This window comes from Gymnogyps californianus, chromosome Z, assembly GCF_018139145.2.
Source record: "Gymnogyps californianus isolate 813 chromosome Z, ASM1813914v2, whole genome shotgun sequence".
Lineage (NCBI taxonomy): Eukaryota > Metazoa > Chordata > Aves > Accipitriformes > Cathartidae > Gymnogyps > Gymnogyps californianus.
In genome coordinates, this window is record NC_059500.1 from 1,529,415 (window position 1) to 1,549,027 (window position 19,613).

Consider the following 19,613-nt stretch of genomic DNA (forward strand, 5'->3'; position numbering starts at 1 on the left):
ACGTTCCACATCATAATATGTTGCCTGGCAGTTAAAGTTTTTCAAATTGAAGATTTAGTTCACTTGTCATTACATTTTTGCTCCAGCAGGACTTGAAAATAGTATATACTTTCTGATTATACTTTATCATAAAGAAAACTACATTTCATTTTATTTAGTTGTAGTTTAGAAGGTAAGTTGTTCCTACCTAGTGGCATTGTCCTTTGGAAGAGGAAATTTCCATATTTTTTAAGTCTTTTGACTAGTTTCAGTAACAACTTTTCTGTGGAAGTGCTGAATTTTTACAGTGCAGTGGATTCAGAATTCCTACACCACTGATGGAAGACGAAATTGAAGTCTATGCTATGATTTAGGTATTTTATGTTGTCAGAGGAAAGCTGTATTTAACTGAAATTTACCACTATCCTGATGTCCTAAGTAATGTTATTTTCACTTTATTTTCCCTACAGAATTGATATTGCAGCAATTTTGATGTCCACTGAAGATATGCTCTGGTCAGTTTGCAGCTCTGTACAGGAGTTTCTGAATCCACATGAAGACAGAGATCTCAAGATCTATAAAATACATAGCCACTGCAATAGTCTGCTCTCTGTGCTGGCTATTTTAACTTCACCACTGAAGAATTTGTATGAGTGAGTATGCAAGAAACATTCAATTTGAGATAAAATTGGTTCTTGAGCTTACATGGGTACATCTACAAGGTGAATAATTGTGTTGAAATACAAATGCAATGCATAATATTGACACATTTTTATAACCTTTGCCTATTTCTCAATTTGGTCTTGAACTTATCTTTATGATCTTACCTAAAGCCCAATATCTGCTGGGATTTTATTAGCTGTGGATCAAACTCCTGCACTGCACATTTTTTGTCTGGTGTTAACATAGACCATAGTGAATGTCTGGTTTGATTTCCTCTGTAACACAAACAGTAGAATTTCATTAATAATTGCTGTCCCAAATTTGCAATTTACTGTTCAGTTAGGACATGTTTTGTTAGAAACACATTCTTATCAGTCTAAAAACATTTACTACTATGGTACCAAAGCCTTTGGTAAGGTTTTCAAGGACTCAGTCACTCATACAATTGAAAAAATTTCATCTTCTTACTAGTTCAGATTGACCTACTTTCAGCTTCCAGGTAGATTAGAATATTCTGCTGTCATCCCATAATAATTCTCTAAGTACTGGAATTTAAAGATAATTTACTGAAATGATCATCTGGTTACATGACCAATATGCTTCAACAAATATTAAATATCCTTTAAAAGAGAAAGAGTATAGAATGCTCATTTTTATAAAATTATGTCTTCACAAGTCACAACTGTAAACAAAAGGACACATTACTTGCACTGAAACTGGGTCTGAGCCTTTCATTGCTTTTTCATGCTAAAAATTCTGCTGTAAATTTGGTGTAACAGACAATACCAAGTGAGATCACAAATTAAAAAAACAACAACAAAAAAACCTAAAACTTAAGAAAGCCAAATCCTATTCAACTGGCTTTTATTTTATTATTCTAAATAAGAATATTCTAGGTAATACTAGTGGTACAAAGAGGAGGGTGGAGACCTCCTGCAAATGCTTAAATAAGCTTCTTTCACTAAATATTTTTTGTCATGTGGGGGCTCATTTTAATGTTTGTGGACTCTGAGGAACATGCAGAAGTAGATTGTAACTGGATGTTTGATCTTATACAATGCAGGCTCATGAAAAAATAGCAATTAAGAAGGTGACTCATGAACAGATTAGGTAGTCCTGCTGTGGCACTAGTAATGGAGGCAGGAATGGACATTGTGGTAGCTGTAACTGCTTCTACTGTCAATTTTGACATTTGACCTTTCCTTTATGAAAGCTCTTGGAATGATGGACTAAAATAAATATGTAGTGTAGTCTGTTCCCTGTAGCTATTCTAGTCTCCTCCATTAATCCATGTTGTTTACAGACTTATCTATACCTGGAATTAAAAATTGTGTGCTAACTTGAGAACTCACTGAGTTTCAGAACAAAGTGCCAATGGAGAGAGTGAGGCAGCATATTTTGTGTTTTATGTAAAATGCTACAGATTAACAACTTGGTCATATAGGTTTCATATTTAGGCATATAAATTTCAGTATCCTAATTTGCTTTTCTAGAGATCAAAAACTTGACGTGCGCAGGATGTAGCAGCTCATTTAATTTACTACAAAGTACTCTGCAAATCATAACCAAAATCTGGCAGCTTTGTTTAAGAAGAATACAAAAAATATCATATTTTGCTATATTGTTACAAAAATAATTTTAACACTAAAAAACATTGTTAGAGAGATGATGCATGTTTTTGTGTAAGTAAAAAGGGATATTTTTTATGAACTGTGTATTCAGAACTTTTATTTTCAAAACCTGTGAGACTCCATTATCAAAACAGTTTTTTATATTGTATGTTTCATTACAGCCAATACTTGTCAGGTAACCTAACCCAGTGTCCAGAATACAAAGAAAAAAACAATTTGCCAAATTAGCTTCTTGAATGACTGTATCCAGTTGGAAACACTTTCATATACTGAATTTTATGTTGAATTCCTAGGTCCATTATTTAATGAGTTGTGCATAGTTCATCACGTTAAGAATCTACCAATAACAAATTTAGAAGTTATGCATGATTTTAAAGGAATACTAATCCATCATCAGTCCTCTTTACAATTACAGCTGTATAATCAAAATTTCCATCTGTTAGCTTGGCTGTATATCTTTCAAAACTTTGGTAAAATTAACTGGAAGTGAAATAAAGATTTTTCTTTTAAATCTATCATGCTCTCTTTTGGTACTAGAAGATTTCCCTGCAGAGGCTAGGTTTAAATTAATCTTTAGACTGCTCAGGAAAGTTTTGTGTAGTCATAAAAGCGGTGATGACAGAACATTGTTTTCCAGGAGTTGTCTAATAATAGGACTGGCTCATTTCCAACTTACTAGAGATGCTGTATTAACTATTGCTTCCAGGGAATTAAAATTATTCAAGGTTCTTTATTATGTTGTTGAAATGCAACAAAATAGTAGGGGTGCTGAAAAATTAATAATGTCCTTAACTTCAAATAAGGTGATTCTGGCATATGCTTTCTTCTTCCTAATTTTGCAATCAAACATTGTGCATCCTGCTATCACTTTCTTTTCTGTATGACAAGGCTACCTAGATGTGATCCTAAATTCACCTATGAATCTTGGGTCATCAGTTTTTAATACTCACTCATTTTTCTGTGCTTCACTTTCCTTCACCCTTCTCTGGCCTTCCTGAAGTAACTTTAGCATAACAGAAATGTTGATTGGAAAGGACTGCTGGACGTCATCTAATCCAACCTCCCATTCAAAGCAGGACAACCACCAAGAGTAGTCAGACATGACTGTATTAGCTGACCCCTGTAAACCTCCAGGAACTGAGATTTTACAACCTCTCTGGGAAACCTGTTCCACGGCTGTATTGCCTTAGTGCAAAGGATTGCCTAATACCTAGTGTGAACCTTCAAAGCTGCTGGCTATGGCTTGCTGTATCACACCAGCCCCCACTGAGAAAAGTTTCTCAATGTTGTCTTTGTAATTACTCTTTGGGTGGTTGTAGGCTGCCATTAGATGACTCAACCCTTTAGCCACCTCTTCACCAGAGTAAAGGAGCCTGGATCCCTCAACCTCGTCATAGATGATGCAGTCTAGTCCCTTCCAGTTTCTTCACATCCTCCTTGAGCTGTAAGGCCAACACCTGGACAAAATATTCTAGGTAAAGCTTAACTGTTGCTGAGTAGACGAAGCGAATCACTATCTTTAGTTTGCTTGCCATACTCCTCCTAATGCAGCCCAGTGTGTGGTTTGCGTTGTTTCTGGTGAGAATACACTCTTGCCTCATATTCAACACCCTACTGACCATAAACCCCAGGCTTGGGATTGGGTAGGGTTGGTACTCAGACAGTCAGTTCCCAGCCTAGGTTATAATTCTGTTGCTGGACCAAAAAGTTGTACTTCACCTCAGTGAACTTTGTGAGTTTCTGTTTGCCCAGACATCCATGACTTGGCACTCTACTGTTTGTTCTGTTAACCACTGTGCCCGCTTCCCCCAGTTTAGGGACCTGCAAATGTCCTAAATGTGTGTTCTGTCTGTCCGCTTTTGTCCAGGTTGTTGAGGACGCTGTTGAACAACAGCAGTCTCCAGAATGTGCTCCCCAAAACTACCAGGTGTTGCTGTTTTCTTGCTGCTGACCCAAACCTCTGAAAAAAGAGGATTTTCATCCCTCAGTATTTCCAGTCATCATAGTCTTACTCACGGACAAGGTTGTTGTCAGTTACTCAGTTCAAGTAGCTGGGTTTTGTGCAGTGGATCTAACAGCTTCAATGCTGCTTGTGGATTACGTCAGAGAATCCAATGCTGTTCTTCATTCATTATTTTTTACAGAATGAAATTATCCAGGAGAAGCAGGCTGGCAATGTGTAGTACAACACCCATTTATGACTTCAGAGTCGAGACTGTCTTCTGCACCAGGTTGAGGGTTGCTCAAGTTGGAGCAGATCTATTCTTGTGGTTTTTTCTATATTCTTTAGTCTTTTGTACTGAGTAAGAGATGACAATCTTTCTGCTAGGGAAGATCATAAAGAGTAAGGTGGATGCAGCTTTTTATGATTTCATACTATGAATTATTGTATCTTACTTTCTCAACAAGAAATCAGGTGAATTACTTGAATGCTGAGAGAAGAATTTAGAGATTCTATTGGTAAAATTGCTGTCTATTGGATAAAAATATCTCATTCAATTTTTAAAACTGAAAATATTTCTCTTAATTTTAATATATAAGAGTTATAATTCATGAAGTTGCTTTTTAGTCATGTTTATTCCTTATACAGAGCTAAATCCTTCAAAGTCTACAAGAAAATACCATTAGGGTGCATCTTGTTGGCATCTCATTTTTTCACACCTGCACTGAGGCTTACAAGATCAATTCTCACCTTGTCATACTCTACTGAAGAATAGAACTAGTGTAACTTGGAATCTTGCTGTGGTATTAAATACTTTCACAGATGCTATCCACTGCTTTGAGACTATAGGCAGCTGCTTTAACATAACTTGTAGTCAAAACAAATTTCCTACTAGCTATTATTATACTTCTGTCAGAAGAGTAGTTGAATTAAACTGTCTGGCACAGAGCTGGGTTTTCCTGGCAAGAATTACATAGCCAGCAGTGGACACTGAGAAATGCTGGCACCAGAATTGTATTATCATTAGACAGTTGATTTTTTCTAGTATTTGAAGTTATTCTAATATTTAAACAACCTTTAAAGCCCTCAGATTATCTCCATCTCAGTTTAAAAATTTGTGTAGAGGTTTTGTTATAAGCCTCGGAGTCCAATAGTCTGCCCTGTGCTTGTCCTTAGGAGACAGCTAAGAAACCATACATAACAAGCTGCTTTCGCCCAGAAGTCTCTCAAACAGTTCATACACTATCAGTAGACAAGATGTGGTCTTTTTTCATTAGATTACTACCCAAACTGTATCTATCACGCTTTCTTGTAGGAAGTTGGCTCTATGCGTTGCTATATTAAGAAAAATATTTCAGAGGATGAGAGACAATAAGATGTTTTTTCTTTAGTTTTCTCACAATGTTGAAATTACTGTCTTTAAAATAATTATCTTCTAGTTTTAGTTCTCCCTTTATCTATATTACAATCTCAGCTTTATTTTTAATCGTCAGGTTTTCATGAATTCACAAAGAGCACAAATTCACTATGTGATAATCCTTCTGCTCAGATATTGCTTACTTAAGATCATTTTGAAGTAGGTAGTAAATTCTTCCTACTAATTTTGTTTGAGTAGTAAAATTAATTTCCAAATAAATCACCCTATCTTTTGGAGAAGTTCAGAAGCTATACACCTGTCTTTATGAACAAGTGTAATTCTCTCTCTTCTTTCATCTGGGGTCTTATAGGCAGACCGTGACCTTATAGACATGTAGCCACACTTCTAAATTACTTATGTGCAGCTGTGAAAAAGAGTTAAAAAGTAATTTTAAATAATTGAAAGACAAAACACAAATACTATTAATGCCATGGTGACAAAGCACCCTATAAGAAAGAGGAGATTTTACCTTTCAGGTTAGGAGTTCCTGAAGGCTGTATTCCAGTGGGTTTCCATTCTGTCTCCAGTTTTAAGTGTTTAGATTCACTCTCACTGTTTCTATGTCGTGGCAGTGGCTTTTTTATATCTTGTAAAAAGATTCTCTTGTCCTGAGAAAGTCCTCATGTCTTTTCCTGAGGTATTTTTAAATGTCCTTCTACTCTTACTGCAATAGAAAGAGTACTGACTCAAAAGTAGGAATGACATTGAATCACTCCAGAAAGTAAAGCAAATCTACCATAAATGAGTTCTGTAGAAGTGGCATTTTTAGAGGTAGTTATCTTCTTTATATAACTTAGAAAATCCCAGCCATGATACATAAAGGAACAAGCTTCAGAGAAGGAAAGTTATTAAGATGAAAAATTCACAGCCAACTAAGTTGAAAAGTAAGGTGGAAAAGAAGTGCTAATTGATTATGGTTAATGGAGGATGGATGTAACAGATTATATCCTCTCTGCTGGAATTGTATTCAGTGTAAATGAGAGTAAAAAGGGAAGAGGTCAAGGAGCATCCATTCCTAGCACACATTATTGCATCCTAGTGGTTGCTACAGAATTGTACAAATACTAATACATTTATTATTATCTATTATTAAATAATAAAGGGAAATATTAAATTATATAATCATGTTCTTATAATTATATATAATCATATAGTATCATTAATTAATAAAAATAGTTAATTTTTTGTATGAGTGGATTGGACACATCTGATTTTTGCCTCTCACATCCTTTGGCTAAGAGAAGTAATGCAGAAGTGACATAAAACTAGCTTATCTAATTCTTCACCAGTCCTTATATTTGAAAACACCATTTTTTTCAACCAGTATTCTATTTCTCACAAGCCAGTGAAGGTCCAAAGCTTCTGGTTCAAATTTTTGTCCAGTTTAATCCAAAGTCTGTATGTACTTGCATGTTATTCAAAAGAGAACCATTATAATTTCAAAAGATATTTTAGTTATGATTATGATAAAAGTATTGATAATATGATGCGTGTATTATGCAGAAAGAAAAGAGCTATAGAAATGAATGACTGAAGAGCAATTTGCTTATTCAATGCATTTTCAAACATAGTTTGAAAACGTGCTATATAGCAGTAAAAAGATGAAGAAAACTGCTTTAACAGTATTAACAGTGCTAGATACCAAGTTTCAAAGAGTGAAAATAAATAAGCTATAGAATGACATTTTTAACAGTACATAAATAGATTTGTGATTGTGTGTATGCATATATGTATTACTACTATTTATCTTAAGGGATTTTCTGTCTTCTATTTATATATATTTAGTACTAGTGATCCAAAGTGATTTTTAGTCTTCCATGTAATTCAGAAGTATTTGGGTTTTTTCAGGACATTTCTGAACAATTCTGATGAACATCTTCCTCAAGATTTTTCAAAAGTCTTTTATCATCCATTACACTGGTTATTTTGCATACCATCATCCTGTTCTTTCTTACTGAAGTAAGTATCAAAAGTTTATTGTTGTAAAAGAATCACCAGATAGTGAATATTAATCAAATACTGTTACAACATTTTGCAAATAGTATGTCTGAATAAATGTCTGATTAATATTCTGATTTAAAAAAACACAGAAACAATTTTTTAAATTCATTGCAGATTTCCCTGATCTTTAAGAGTCTGTAAGAAAGGTCATGCTGAAAGCAGTGCACTGTGTAGCTTTTTGCTAGTATATTCTTGAATTATCTGTAAGGTTTTCTTGCTTTAATTAAAGAGTATATAGCTCTTGACAATAATGTAGCTCAGCACAGTTGCTGTTTTGAAAGACTTATAATTAAAGGGGAGATAAAGAATGTGTGCCTCTGTTTATGACTGCTGGTTAAAAAAAAGGTTTGATATATAAATAACTCATTGAAAAATATGCTGCTTGATCGTAGTTGATTTTTTGGGAGATTACTGCATGATTAGAGGCAAAAGCTTAATTTCTTTTTCTGTGTCACTGCATATAATGACAAGTTACATATGAGACATATGCTACCAGCTGTGCTGTCATTCCCTTTCTAATTTTGAACCTGAAGCACTCCCACACCAGTGCAGATCCTCTCCTAACCCCTTCACCTCCTCCTCCTCTTCAAAAGTTATTTCCTGAGAGATTTTCACTCTCCATTTTCATGAAAAGCTGCTTTTGTGAGTTGTTATTGTGTTTTCTGATAAAGTATTTTTATATTTTGGAGGAATACGTTACCATATGAGTGGTGACCTATGGTGACCTATTGATGACCAATGTGCTGTGGATTTATTACCTCTTACCTTGTACACACAGTATACTGTACCTTGCACATCACAGTATCTTCCCTATGATTTTGCCCCATATTACACAAAACATGCTGATTTCTCTCCATAGCCTTCACTCCTAACTACATGTCAGTAGTACTGTTACCTCCTTCCCTGGTGCCTCTGATACCTGCTGAACCAGAGGCAATAGATGCTGTGACTGAGTCAAAGTTGTGTGGTTGGCTAACTGAAATGCCAGACAGAGTAAATAACTGTTGAATTCAGAATGTGTCCTTTTCCCTGCTTGAAATAGTAATTTAAGTTTTTCTAAAGCTTGAAAGACCGTGTGTTTTTACCTCTCAACTGAGCTTCAAGGACATGTGTCAGTGGCTCTATAAGTTATGCATGGGTGGAGAGAAAGGAGAGGAGAAGAGGGGATATAGGAGAGGGAATGACTGCATGATCACTTAAAAAGGGATATACTCTATTTCTGGGAAAATATATGCGTCATTAAGGACTCATTGTAGAAAAGACAATAAGCTTTTTGATGCCCTAATCCAAGGCCAGTACTCAAAATTTAAATTATACTGTGAATTATGAGTTTGGGAAGATGACTTCACAAGTGAGCACTCTCTGCTGTGTAAAAGTACATAAAGGAAATGCTGGTACTGTTTCAGTCTGACATAGTTCTCTTTTTTGAGGTGAAATTAGGATTTTACAGATGCTGTTTAGTACAGATTAGTCTTGAATAAATAGCAGAAAACTATTCCAGAGCTATCCAGCATTTACATATTTTCCCTGGATGAAAGGTCAGAAAATACACATCTTCTTGACCACCAAATGGGAAAATGAGGAGTCCAAAAGAAAGCACATCTGTGAGAAGATATAGTTAGTGTACCTGTGTGATGACGGTCCATATATATAAAGCCATGTGTACTGTCCTGGTGGTAATGAGTGAACTATATTGGTAAAATATTTAATGTTTTCTTTTAACAACACACCTTTCAGCTGCTCAGAAAAAACAGTGAAAGACCCAGTATGTAATGAAGTAATTTGAGGGACATATTCTGAGGTCTTCTAATTTTGTTATCAGTTTTACACTGTATATTTAATGATATGGAAGCTTTTCTTTCTTGAAATATTGCATTTAAAGTATTAACAAGACACATTATGTTTAAGTATTGCAGAAAACTATTTTTTAGAGCATTCTAATTCTTCCTGGATTGTTTTATGTTTTTACTTCTTACATCTAATAGAAATATATATTCACTGTCCATAACAAAATTGGAAGCACAGGCCATTATACACCTCCCAGCTGTGGCCACCTCATTTCTAACTGAAGACTCTAACCTGGCATAAATGTACCTGTTAAGTATTTGCTCTTCCTAAGCCTGATATTTCAAGAGAAAGTTTTGCTAGTTCCTGAAATTATTTTGTTTACAATTTCACTATTTAACCAGATTTACTACATTATTTTTCAAGCCTAAAAATGGCTACAGTCTGTTTTCTTTCATCTATTTGACTTCAACATCTTTGTCAATGTTGTTAACATGAATTAGCGTTAATGTTTATTTGCCTTATAAAATCTTGAACTTACCATTTGAGGTTTTATTTTTTCCTATCTTGGATAGTAACCAAAATAACATAGTTGGTCATTAAACTAAATAATTACTGATAATTTATATTACAGTTCGTTTAGTAGTAATGGTGATTCATTCTTTGCTTCATTTGGGGTTTATAATCATACCATTTGCAAATCAGAGTTCTGTTCTTTTTTCTTTTACTGTACAAAACTGAACATTTATATGTGTGATATTTATATGTACTTCACCTTTTGTCACTTTTTATGAGGCTAGTCTTATTTTCACTAGTACTGAGCTACGAGGATGGGAGAACATATGCCTCTCCATATGCACGTTACAAAACTTCTCAGTGCATTTATTGGTGCTAGCTTCATGGCTGTAGGGAATGTCTGCTATATTTTATTTTTCCTCCAAGTGAGTCACACCATTGTACATTTCAATTTGCAAGAGGCTTAAAGAGCCAAGAACTGGTGTATATTACAACATGATAACTTCCCATCTGGTCAATGACAGACAAGTTTTATTTCAACTCAAATATTCTAAAAATGGCATTTATTTCTAAAGTAATTTAAAATATTATCCTTCGTAAATCTAATTGACCAAACTTGTCCCTTTTCTTATAGTTTGAAGGCAATGAGTGACTTTATTAGATAAGATAACGTGGCATTCAAGGGAGAAACAAAATGAAACTGGCCCATATATTTTAACTGAATTAGTGAAGTGTTGAGTTTGCTCTCAGCCACAGCACTGTCTAGTGTGAATATAGTAATTGTTTTAATTTAAACTTTAATTACTAACTACTAATTAGTTCTTAACATGCGTTAGCGTTTATATGTATAACTAATCTTAATCACACAGAAATTAAGATAATACTATTAAGAATGCGAAGCTCTAATGTTGAAAGTTTGAATGCAATATGTGTTTTAAATATGGAAAAGTTATTTTGGCTGCAAGTTCTATCAAGATTTAAATGTATATGTGTATATATTTTTGATAAATATTATTAGAATCCAGTATGTGCTTATATGCAAAAATGCAATTGTCGAGCCAGTGCTACATTATCAACGATTATATATCATGTACCAGATGAAAATCACAAAAGCTGTACATAAGTTTTCATGGCACATACATTGCTTATCAACTCATAGGTATTTGCTTTACTGTTAAAATCCCAAAGGCTGAGGTGTATAAAATCCTCCTTTACTAAAATGACTATTACAGTATTAACTGTGAAGTTTTGACATAATAGTGTGATGTAAAGGTCCTGCTGGGAAATGGGGTTATGGAAGCTTGGTTTCCTTAGGTTACTTCAAGGTTGCCCTGCAAGATATGTGGCATACTGCTTTTCTGGTTATGGAAACCTACGTACATGTGAGGGTCTAAACTAGATGAGTATATCAGCTGGCATTTTCATTTCCAGGCGTTGTAGGTTTGTATTAGGTATATTGTCTATATAGCAACCTTGACTGAACAGCAGAGTTTTTGTGCAGTCATCTCTGATTTTTTTTCATGTGTGCATACAAGCAGAGTTGGGTGGTGGCACACTTGGCTGAGTCAGATGGTCGTAGAAGTGTGCAACGTAACTGGGAAGTTCCCCTCCGTTAGAACAGCCACATGAACCCATTTTAGTTCTGTCCCAATAGTTGTCTGTAAATGGCACATAAAGTATATGTGCAGAGGCATATAAATCCGTCTCTAGTCTGACAGGAAGATGTAGCTCCTGATGAAGAAGGCTTTAACTGATGCTGAAGGTGTTGTGTGTGTACTGGCAGACAATGTTTATGCCTGCAGTTAACACGTCAGTGCGTACGTAGTTTTTGCACTGGTGCATGTAAAATTTATGTGCATAAAAGTGTACGTATGTGGTGCATAAACTTTCAGCGTTAGCAACTATTGTTGTATAAACTTGTAGGCAAAATGAATAAATACAATGGCTAAACATTGGTTGAAATTTAATTTTAAAACCTTCAAAGTAATGAAAAGTTAAGCTTTCAAGGAAAAAAATTACCCACAATACAATTTTGAAAACTTCTTTTAAAAAATGTTTCAAGAAGAAGAAAATAGTAAATACAATGGGTGGTAAACATCTTGCAGGTCAAGATTTTTTAATTTTATTTTATTATTTTTTTTAAATTTAATTGGTCCAATTGGTTGGTGTTGGGTCATTGGTTGAGTTCAGAGGAAGCCCTGGAATATTTTTGTTTGGAAATCTAAACTTCTGCAGAACATGGAAACCACAAACAGAAAACAAACTGCAGTCTCCTTAGAAGCTAATGAATTTGTACTACACTTTCTCAGTTCTCCCTGCTGGCAAAGCAGTTATCCAACCAGTCAAATATTTCAGGTGGATTTTTCAGGACGTGTAAGAATTTGTCAACTTAATGTGGAAACTTGCAGCCTCTGTGAGCATTCTCTCTGTTTTTTAATTAAGAGCTTCATATACTTCATCAAGGACACTTCAGAGCTCTTACTAAACAATTAATGTAATAGTGAACTAAAGAATAATAGCCTTAAATTTATTCAAGCACAAAAAAAAATCTTTTTTGCCTGGTAGAACAAGGCAAACATGGATCCATGGAAGAGATAAGTGAGGTTGCTTTGTATCAGTTATAACTTTGGCAGACTACCAAATGTTAATTTGCTTTTAGCTAGTTGAGATTAAATGTAATTCCTTCCCTGAGCTGCCTTAAAGTAAGCAAGCATGAAAGCATTTTCAGAGTAATCTGGGAGGAATTGACATTTAAGGGAGTTAGCATTACATGTGCACTTTAAGGATATTAATTTAATAGATAAATTAACTACATTATTCTGTCTTTATCTTACATTTTGAAAGGACTCCATCAGCCACAGAAATGGCAGCCCAGGGTCAGCTGAAACTGCTCTTATCCCAGCCGTACTGTAATTTGAACTTGCTTTTGGAAACATTGCTCCATCATGATTGTCTCTTAGTGAAAATTTTGCTGAGAAGTTCAAGTAAGTATTTATACTGTCAATCCTCATAAGAATATCAATGAGAAATACAAATTCATTTTTAACTACTTAAATACTGAAGGAAGGCTCTCAACCATTTTTGGGGGGTATCAGTAGCCATTCATTTATCAGTAGGACATTTCTTGAATGTGTAAAAAGAAAGAAAAAAATTATCACTTTTTAAATGGGAATGTTTTGCAGTCTGTCTGAGTATTCATAGTTTCAAAGCAGACTACAATTTGATAAAATAGGCTGCTATCGTAAATGCAAAGGAGTCAAAATACATTTGAACTTAACAGAGCTTTGATACCACAACTGCTTTACACAGATTTTTAAAAGTGTGGATTAGTAGTCTGAAAGATCACTTTCAAAATTATATTTCAACAGCGAAAAGCTTCTTAGAGGTTTTGTTTAAGTTGTTATATGTTTGTCCCTGTAGGCATTCTAGAAGTACATTTATATGCTTCCTCATGTTAATACTGTCATTAATGCCGTTATGACAGTAGAACAAATAAAAGAATGGTTCTACAAGGTTTTCTTTTCATTCTGCTAATATTGTGTTTGAAGCAACAAACTTTATCACATCTTTCCTTTTAAAAGCTTTTGCATGAAATGATCAGATTGTTAAAAAGCTAATGGTATAATCACCTGTTTGACATACTTTTGCAGTAATAGTGAATGAGAGTCTCAGTTTCTATCTTTCTTTAGCAAAAGAATTCTCCCTACTTATAAAAAAAACCTATTAGGTCCACATAATATTAGATATAACATAATTTAATTCTGTCATTTTGAAGGGGTCTGACATTTGTCAGGGGTACAACATTGCTTCCACTTCTGTCATGCATCTTATTGAGAGCTGCACTGCATCCACTTGCCTATTCAAATACCTGTCATCTTTTACAAAGACTGACAAATGTTTAATCAGGATCATACTCTTACCTTAGTGTTATCCAGTATTGAATTTTACTAGCTGCTTAAATTATCACAGGTATTAAGTGACAGAATGTATTAATCTATTGACTGACCAACTTCTTGAGCTTCAGGGAAATATATGCTACTTTGAATTAGAAAATGTGCTATTTACACAGGCTTTATTAATGTAATTACAATATTGGTATGAATAAACTTTCAGTTTAGATAAAGTTGAAACCTGCAATGATCCATATCTTCTAAATTAATTTCAGTAGGGCTAATTATCTAATGATAAAATGATTGTATTTTTTATTCCTTCTCCTATACAGCAGCTTTCTGATGCTATATAAGCTAAAATTTTTTTATTATGTGAGCTGTTATGTATTAGTACAAGGGAATTTGGACTAATAAGCTATACCTTAGTACTAGCAATGATGGTTTTGGGTTCTTCTGTTCAGTAGGATAAAAGGCTTACAGAATTACGTAGTCATCAACAGTAAAATTTTGCAATGCATAATATTATGCATGAAAACAGATAAAAAGCTAAGTATACCATAGTTTTTGAGTGATTTGCACTAGTGATAACAAAACTGCCTGGTATTTAACTAGATTATAGGAATTTTTTGAATAGGAAAAGCTTTCTCATGTTTTACTTTATTTTACACTCAGTCTTTCCTTTTCCCTTTAAAAACCAGGCCAGAAGGCAAAAATTCTGTATAAAGAGGTGCTTATATGTAGATCTTTTTAGGTAACAATAACATTTTTTTGTCTTGTAGCAATACTTTGGGATACTTACAGTAAGCATCACACAAACACATTTAATTTAATTGCACTCCCATTGTTCTCATATGGTTGTACCATGGTGAGGGTCAGAAATAATGTATATTCTCCGTCATAGTAGGGAGTACTGTTGGGATTGGCAAAGTTGTCTCAGTAGAAAGAGTGTTTTGGGGGAATGCATGTATGCATGATTTAGTGTTGCTGAATATTATAAGAAGGTTATGATATTTGTTGAAGCTATTGAAACTCCATGTATGTAACTATAAGCTATCTGGACAGGGAGGTGACAAGATTTGGATTTCTGTCATTTTTTGTGTAATATGATATATGAAATGTACATAAAAAGTAAAATGCTCCTCAAATATGAAGTTATCACATCAAAAATACTACAGGCAATAAATCAGGGTAGCCCAAACTGAACCACTTATTTGTCTCCCATGAGTATGGCCACTGGGTAAAAGGCACCTTTGAAAAAATAGTTGAAAAATTGGATTTGCATATTGGACCTCTCTAACTTAAACTACAAGTCTAAATAACCTACGTGTATTGAATTACAGTTAATTACAGTGTAATATAATCCCAGAGTTGTTTTCTATACATCCAACATTCAAAAGATTTCTTCTAAGACATGTTCTTGAGTGAGTGAAGGGTCTAGGGCCTTTGCTGTGCCTTTGCAGAGAAAAATAATGAAGGTAGCTGGTACTGTGTTAATTTTCTGACAAAACAAACTGTTTTGCAATTTTCTTGATGGAATTTTTTACCAGAATTGCTTTATCACCCATGAATATGAAAGACAAATGGATTATTTTGACAAACAACAAATAATAGGGGAATACAGACAGTGGTGCTTGCATAAAAGTTATTGAATCCAGCAGATGCTGATATGAAAATGGGAAGGGTAAAAGTGAACTCTCTGCTAGACTTGCTCTAAATGCACAGCATGCCAGCAGAACAGTCTGTGACTTCCCGTTTGAGAGTCTTTATTTCCAGGAACCAGGAGTTATTCTTTGCATAATAAAGCAAAAAGCAATAGCTTTATTGAATTACGCTGGCCCAACACAGGATTAATACCAAAGGGAATCTCGTCAGTCAAGAGACACCTCGCCATTTACCAATAGCAGATAAGAAAGAGGTCACTGAGAAATCATCAGCAAGGCACATCCGAGGCCTTCAATCGGTCCTTGGGCCTCATACATACTTTTCTTTAAGAAGAAGAGATGGTAGCACCAAGTTAATGATATACAATAGAAAAAGCAATGTATTCCTTTTTTAAAAGATCTTACTGATTACAATGAATACATGAGACTCCAGTTGTTACAGAGATTTAATTTCATTTTCTGTACACAACTTTACAGTGAATACTGGCATGTGGAGATAAACTGGAAGAAAGCTGCTTTCACAGCAGGACAAGGCCATTGGCAGTTTCACTTAATGTTTTTGGCTCGCACAATGCCTATTTGAGAGACTAATGGAAGAGGGTATTGTGTGGCCTGTACAGTTAAACCTAGATGATATCCTGGTCCCCCACTAAAACTTTGAAATAAGAACTGATAGTAACATTTGCAAATATTCTGTGATAAGTTTAAGGCTGCAAATCTGAAATTGGACCCAAAGAAATGTGAGTTGCTTCAAAAAGAGATAATTTACCTTGCACAAATAAGAAGGGCGGGGAAGGGAGGATTTCCACTCAGAAAATAAAACTGTGTGGTGCAGTATCAGCTAACTCCCTAGAGACTAATAGATATGACTGTGCTTTTATAAACTGATTTCTGGCAAGAGAAATTACTTGAAAATATATTTGTAGAATGGAAAGATTTTTTTTTCCCCCCCAATCAAATTCTTTGCCCCTTGTGAAGCAGCTCTTTAACTGCCATAATGTATAATGTGGCATTTTAAGGTAAATTTTAGGCACTAATTAAATTTTAATTAAATTTAATTAAATTTAATGAAATTAATTAAATTCTAGGCATTTAAAAGTGAATAGCACTGATTTTTTTAAGTTACCCTAAAAGAACAGTGAAAGGTGATAACTTTACCAACTGACCTCACTTAGGAATCGGACTGAACTGTTAGTGACAGTAGTGAGTTATTACAAAAGAAAATGTACATTCCTTAAATAAATTACCATCTCCATTAAAATCCTGGCATTGGCTAAATCTGTATAACAATTTAAAACTTTTATTTCAAGTACTTGAAGGTAATTATTTTTGTACTTCCTTGTAATAACTCCTTGGATTTAATAATCCTGAGACAACACAGTCTACCAGGGAACTGGAAAAACTAGCAACTGTGCTAGTCCCATGGTTCAACCACACACAATTTTGGGGAAATATAGTTGTGCAGGTTTTTTGACAAAACTTGGAGGTTAACAACACAGTCCTCATGAGGAGAGCACACGTAAGTCTCTTAGAGGAATTTATATGCTTGTGCAGAGATAGCTCTCTCCTCCAGATGCTTGTGGATCATCCAGGATGAGGCTTCTGAGTACAGACGCCAGAACACCTGAAAGTTTTCTTAGCTTCTTCATGATAGCAAACTGTATCATGGTAGCCTAACAACAAAGGATTAGAAAATTATTTTAAAAGTGGCATCTCCTCAAAATATCCATCTGACCAGTAAACTTATTGGCTACTGTACCTGCGTAACCAATATGGCAAAATGGTAGAAGAGTTTACTGGCGTGATGTACTTCGAGCTGGAAGATCAATAGAAAAGGGACCTTAATCAGATATCTTATTCCTTTTGATGACTTCCCAGTGATAAGCTAAAGAAAACAGTAAACAGATTTTATGGAGTTTCTGAAATATTGAATAGGAATTTCCACTTGGACTGTAACAGAGCCCTGCTGAGAATCACATACCTTCTCTTGACAAAGTGTGAAGATAGTCTCTGGGATATATCTGTGATAGCCTCTGTGACTGTGATACATGGTCATACGGATAGCTTTTCAAAGACCTAGTCATTTCTGGTAGGAATTTCTTGCTACAGTAGAGCTCTAGACTGAATACATTTTAAGAGGGTAACCTGTTCAGTATCGATCCCAATACATGCAGTAATACAAAGGAGGTAATGTGGCCATAGGACTAAATTCAATATTGCCTCATCAAAGTTTGGCTATCAGAATGCCACAGTTTCAGCATACTATCCCATAAAATCAGTGCTGGAGGTATTCTGATAGTAATGATTTTTTCTATTTGACACAGGTGAGATGATAGATTTCACAGAAGCCATTGACCCAGAGATTCATTAACGGAAGCTTCTTCTCAGTTGAAAACAAAATGTTCAGGGAGAAAAAATTCTAAAGGGAGTTGAATGAGAGTAAAATACTATGGGATTGGTGACATATAAATATATAGGCACAGAAGTAGTTTGCTGATATGTTAATAATTTATGGGCAGATGATATAAAGTTTGTTAAAGTCTTTTTGTCTTGTGTTGAGCTTTTTAGTTGTCACAAATTTAGGACTCATTGGATTCACAGGTAGCAGCTAATACAGGGGATATTATTATTTGGGTTTTACTAAATTGAAACGGGTAGGGTTCAGATCTGCATTTCATTCAAGATAGAAGTAATATGATCTCAAATTTCTTTTTGGAATTTAAAACTAAAATAATAGACTTTCTGCCAAAATGAAGTCATATTCAAAGTTACAATAGATTCTAGCTGTCAAGACTGACTGGAGAATGATTGCATTGGAGAGGAGCAACTCTATGAGAGACAAGTAAAATGATCTACCAGAACAGACACAGAAAAGGAATAGGAAAAAAGCCAGTGACAGAAGAAGCACTGAGAATATAGTGCAAAGAAGCAAGTAGTGCAGAGTGCCTGCTGAAAGATTTGGTTCTATAAACAAATAAAATATATCCTTTTTGCATTCTTTATATCCTCATCAGCTGCTGTGATTTAAACTATAAAGAAAGCAGAAGTTTTATGCTCTTTGCAAATAAAAGAACTGTATCAGAAATAGCTTACTTCATCTTCAGTTTCTCTTCCTAAATGAAACAGCATGTATAAATTTGAACTTTGACTACTTCTTTTGGTCAAAAAAGACAGCATAACTGTTTATAGCTTGTCTGTCTTGTAAGGATTCACTAGGGAGGGAGAAGTCTAGAGTCAATAACAAGATTTTCTAAATTCAGTAAGCTTCATTTCATGACTAAACCAGTAGCAGATAAGAGCTGGATGAGTGTGATAACGTCAGCAAGTTACTGGGAAGTATTTCTATCAGTAAGAAAGAAATATGGATAAATTACGCTTGTAAGTCTGCCTCTCTGAAGATATGTTTTTAAAATACATGGTACTATCCCAAGAGGTTAAGTGCATTATTTTGTCATAGGAAGAATGATTCATTGTGACTGGTTAGGGCATAGCTGTTATTCACTAGATACATAATTTTCTTATAAAGTTATTTATTAATAATATTAATATTTTTATATATTTGGGCATCCTCTGTGCATGTGGAACATTATGCTATATGGAAATAACAAATAGCAGATTTTCTTTAACAGGTACCTAAGATAAGTATATAGCCATATTTATCTATGGATGTAAGTCCTCCTAAAATGAAAAAGAAGCATCTCCTTTGAGCTACCTATAGGAGCTTTAGATTCCTTTCACAGATTAGCTTTTGATATACAAATGCAGTGAGTGGAAAAAAGAGAAATATATAGAGGGAAGTATCAATGGGCAATAAGTATGATGCCTATCATATAAATACTGTTCTTATGTGATGATTAACAAGAAGGCTGCATTGGAGTTCAAACTAAGATGAATATTTAATGTTATGACAGGTGAGCTAATAAACGTTAAAGAAAAATTCTAAGGCAAGAGAAATCTACATATCTTTCTGTAGACTCCTAATTCATAATATTTAACCAGCTATACCAATCAACTAGCTAAACCTTTCAACCAACTGACATTATCCTTTAAAGTCCCTTCCAACCCAAACTATTCTATGATTATATGATTCTATATGATCCCTGCCAGTTCATCAGTCAGAAAACTCAT

At 34.5% G+C, this 19,613-nt stretch overlaps 1 protein-coding gene across 1 annotated transcript in view; it reads left to right on the top strand.

The window, feature by feature from the left end:
• KIAA0825 (KIAA0825 ortholog) overlaps window positions 1-19,613 on the top strand; it is a 214,349-nt gene that overhangs the window by 62,958 nt on the left and 131,778 nt on the right. Inside the window, exons 10-12 of the mRNA XM_050913279.1 lie at window positions 450-632; window positions 7,481-7,591; window positions 12,779-12,918. Coding sequence (XP_050769236.1) covers window positions 450-632; window positions 7,481-7,591; window positions 12,779-12,918 — 434 coding nt within the window. The remainder of the gene's footprint in view (window positions 1-449; window positions 633-7,480; window positions 7,592-12,778; window positions 12,919-19,613) is intronic.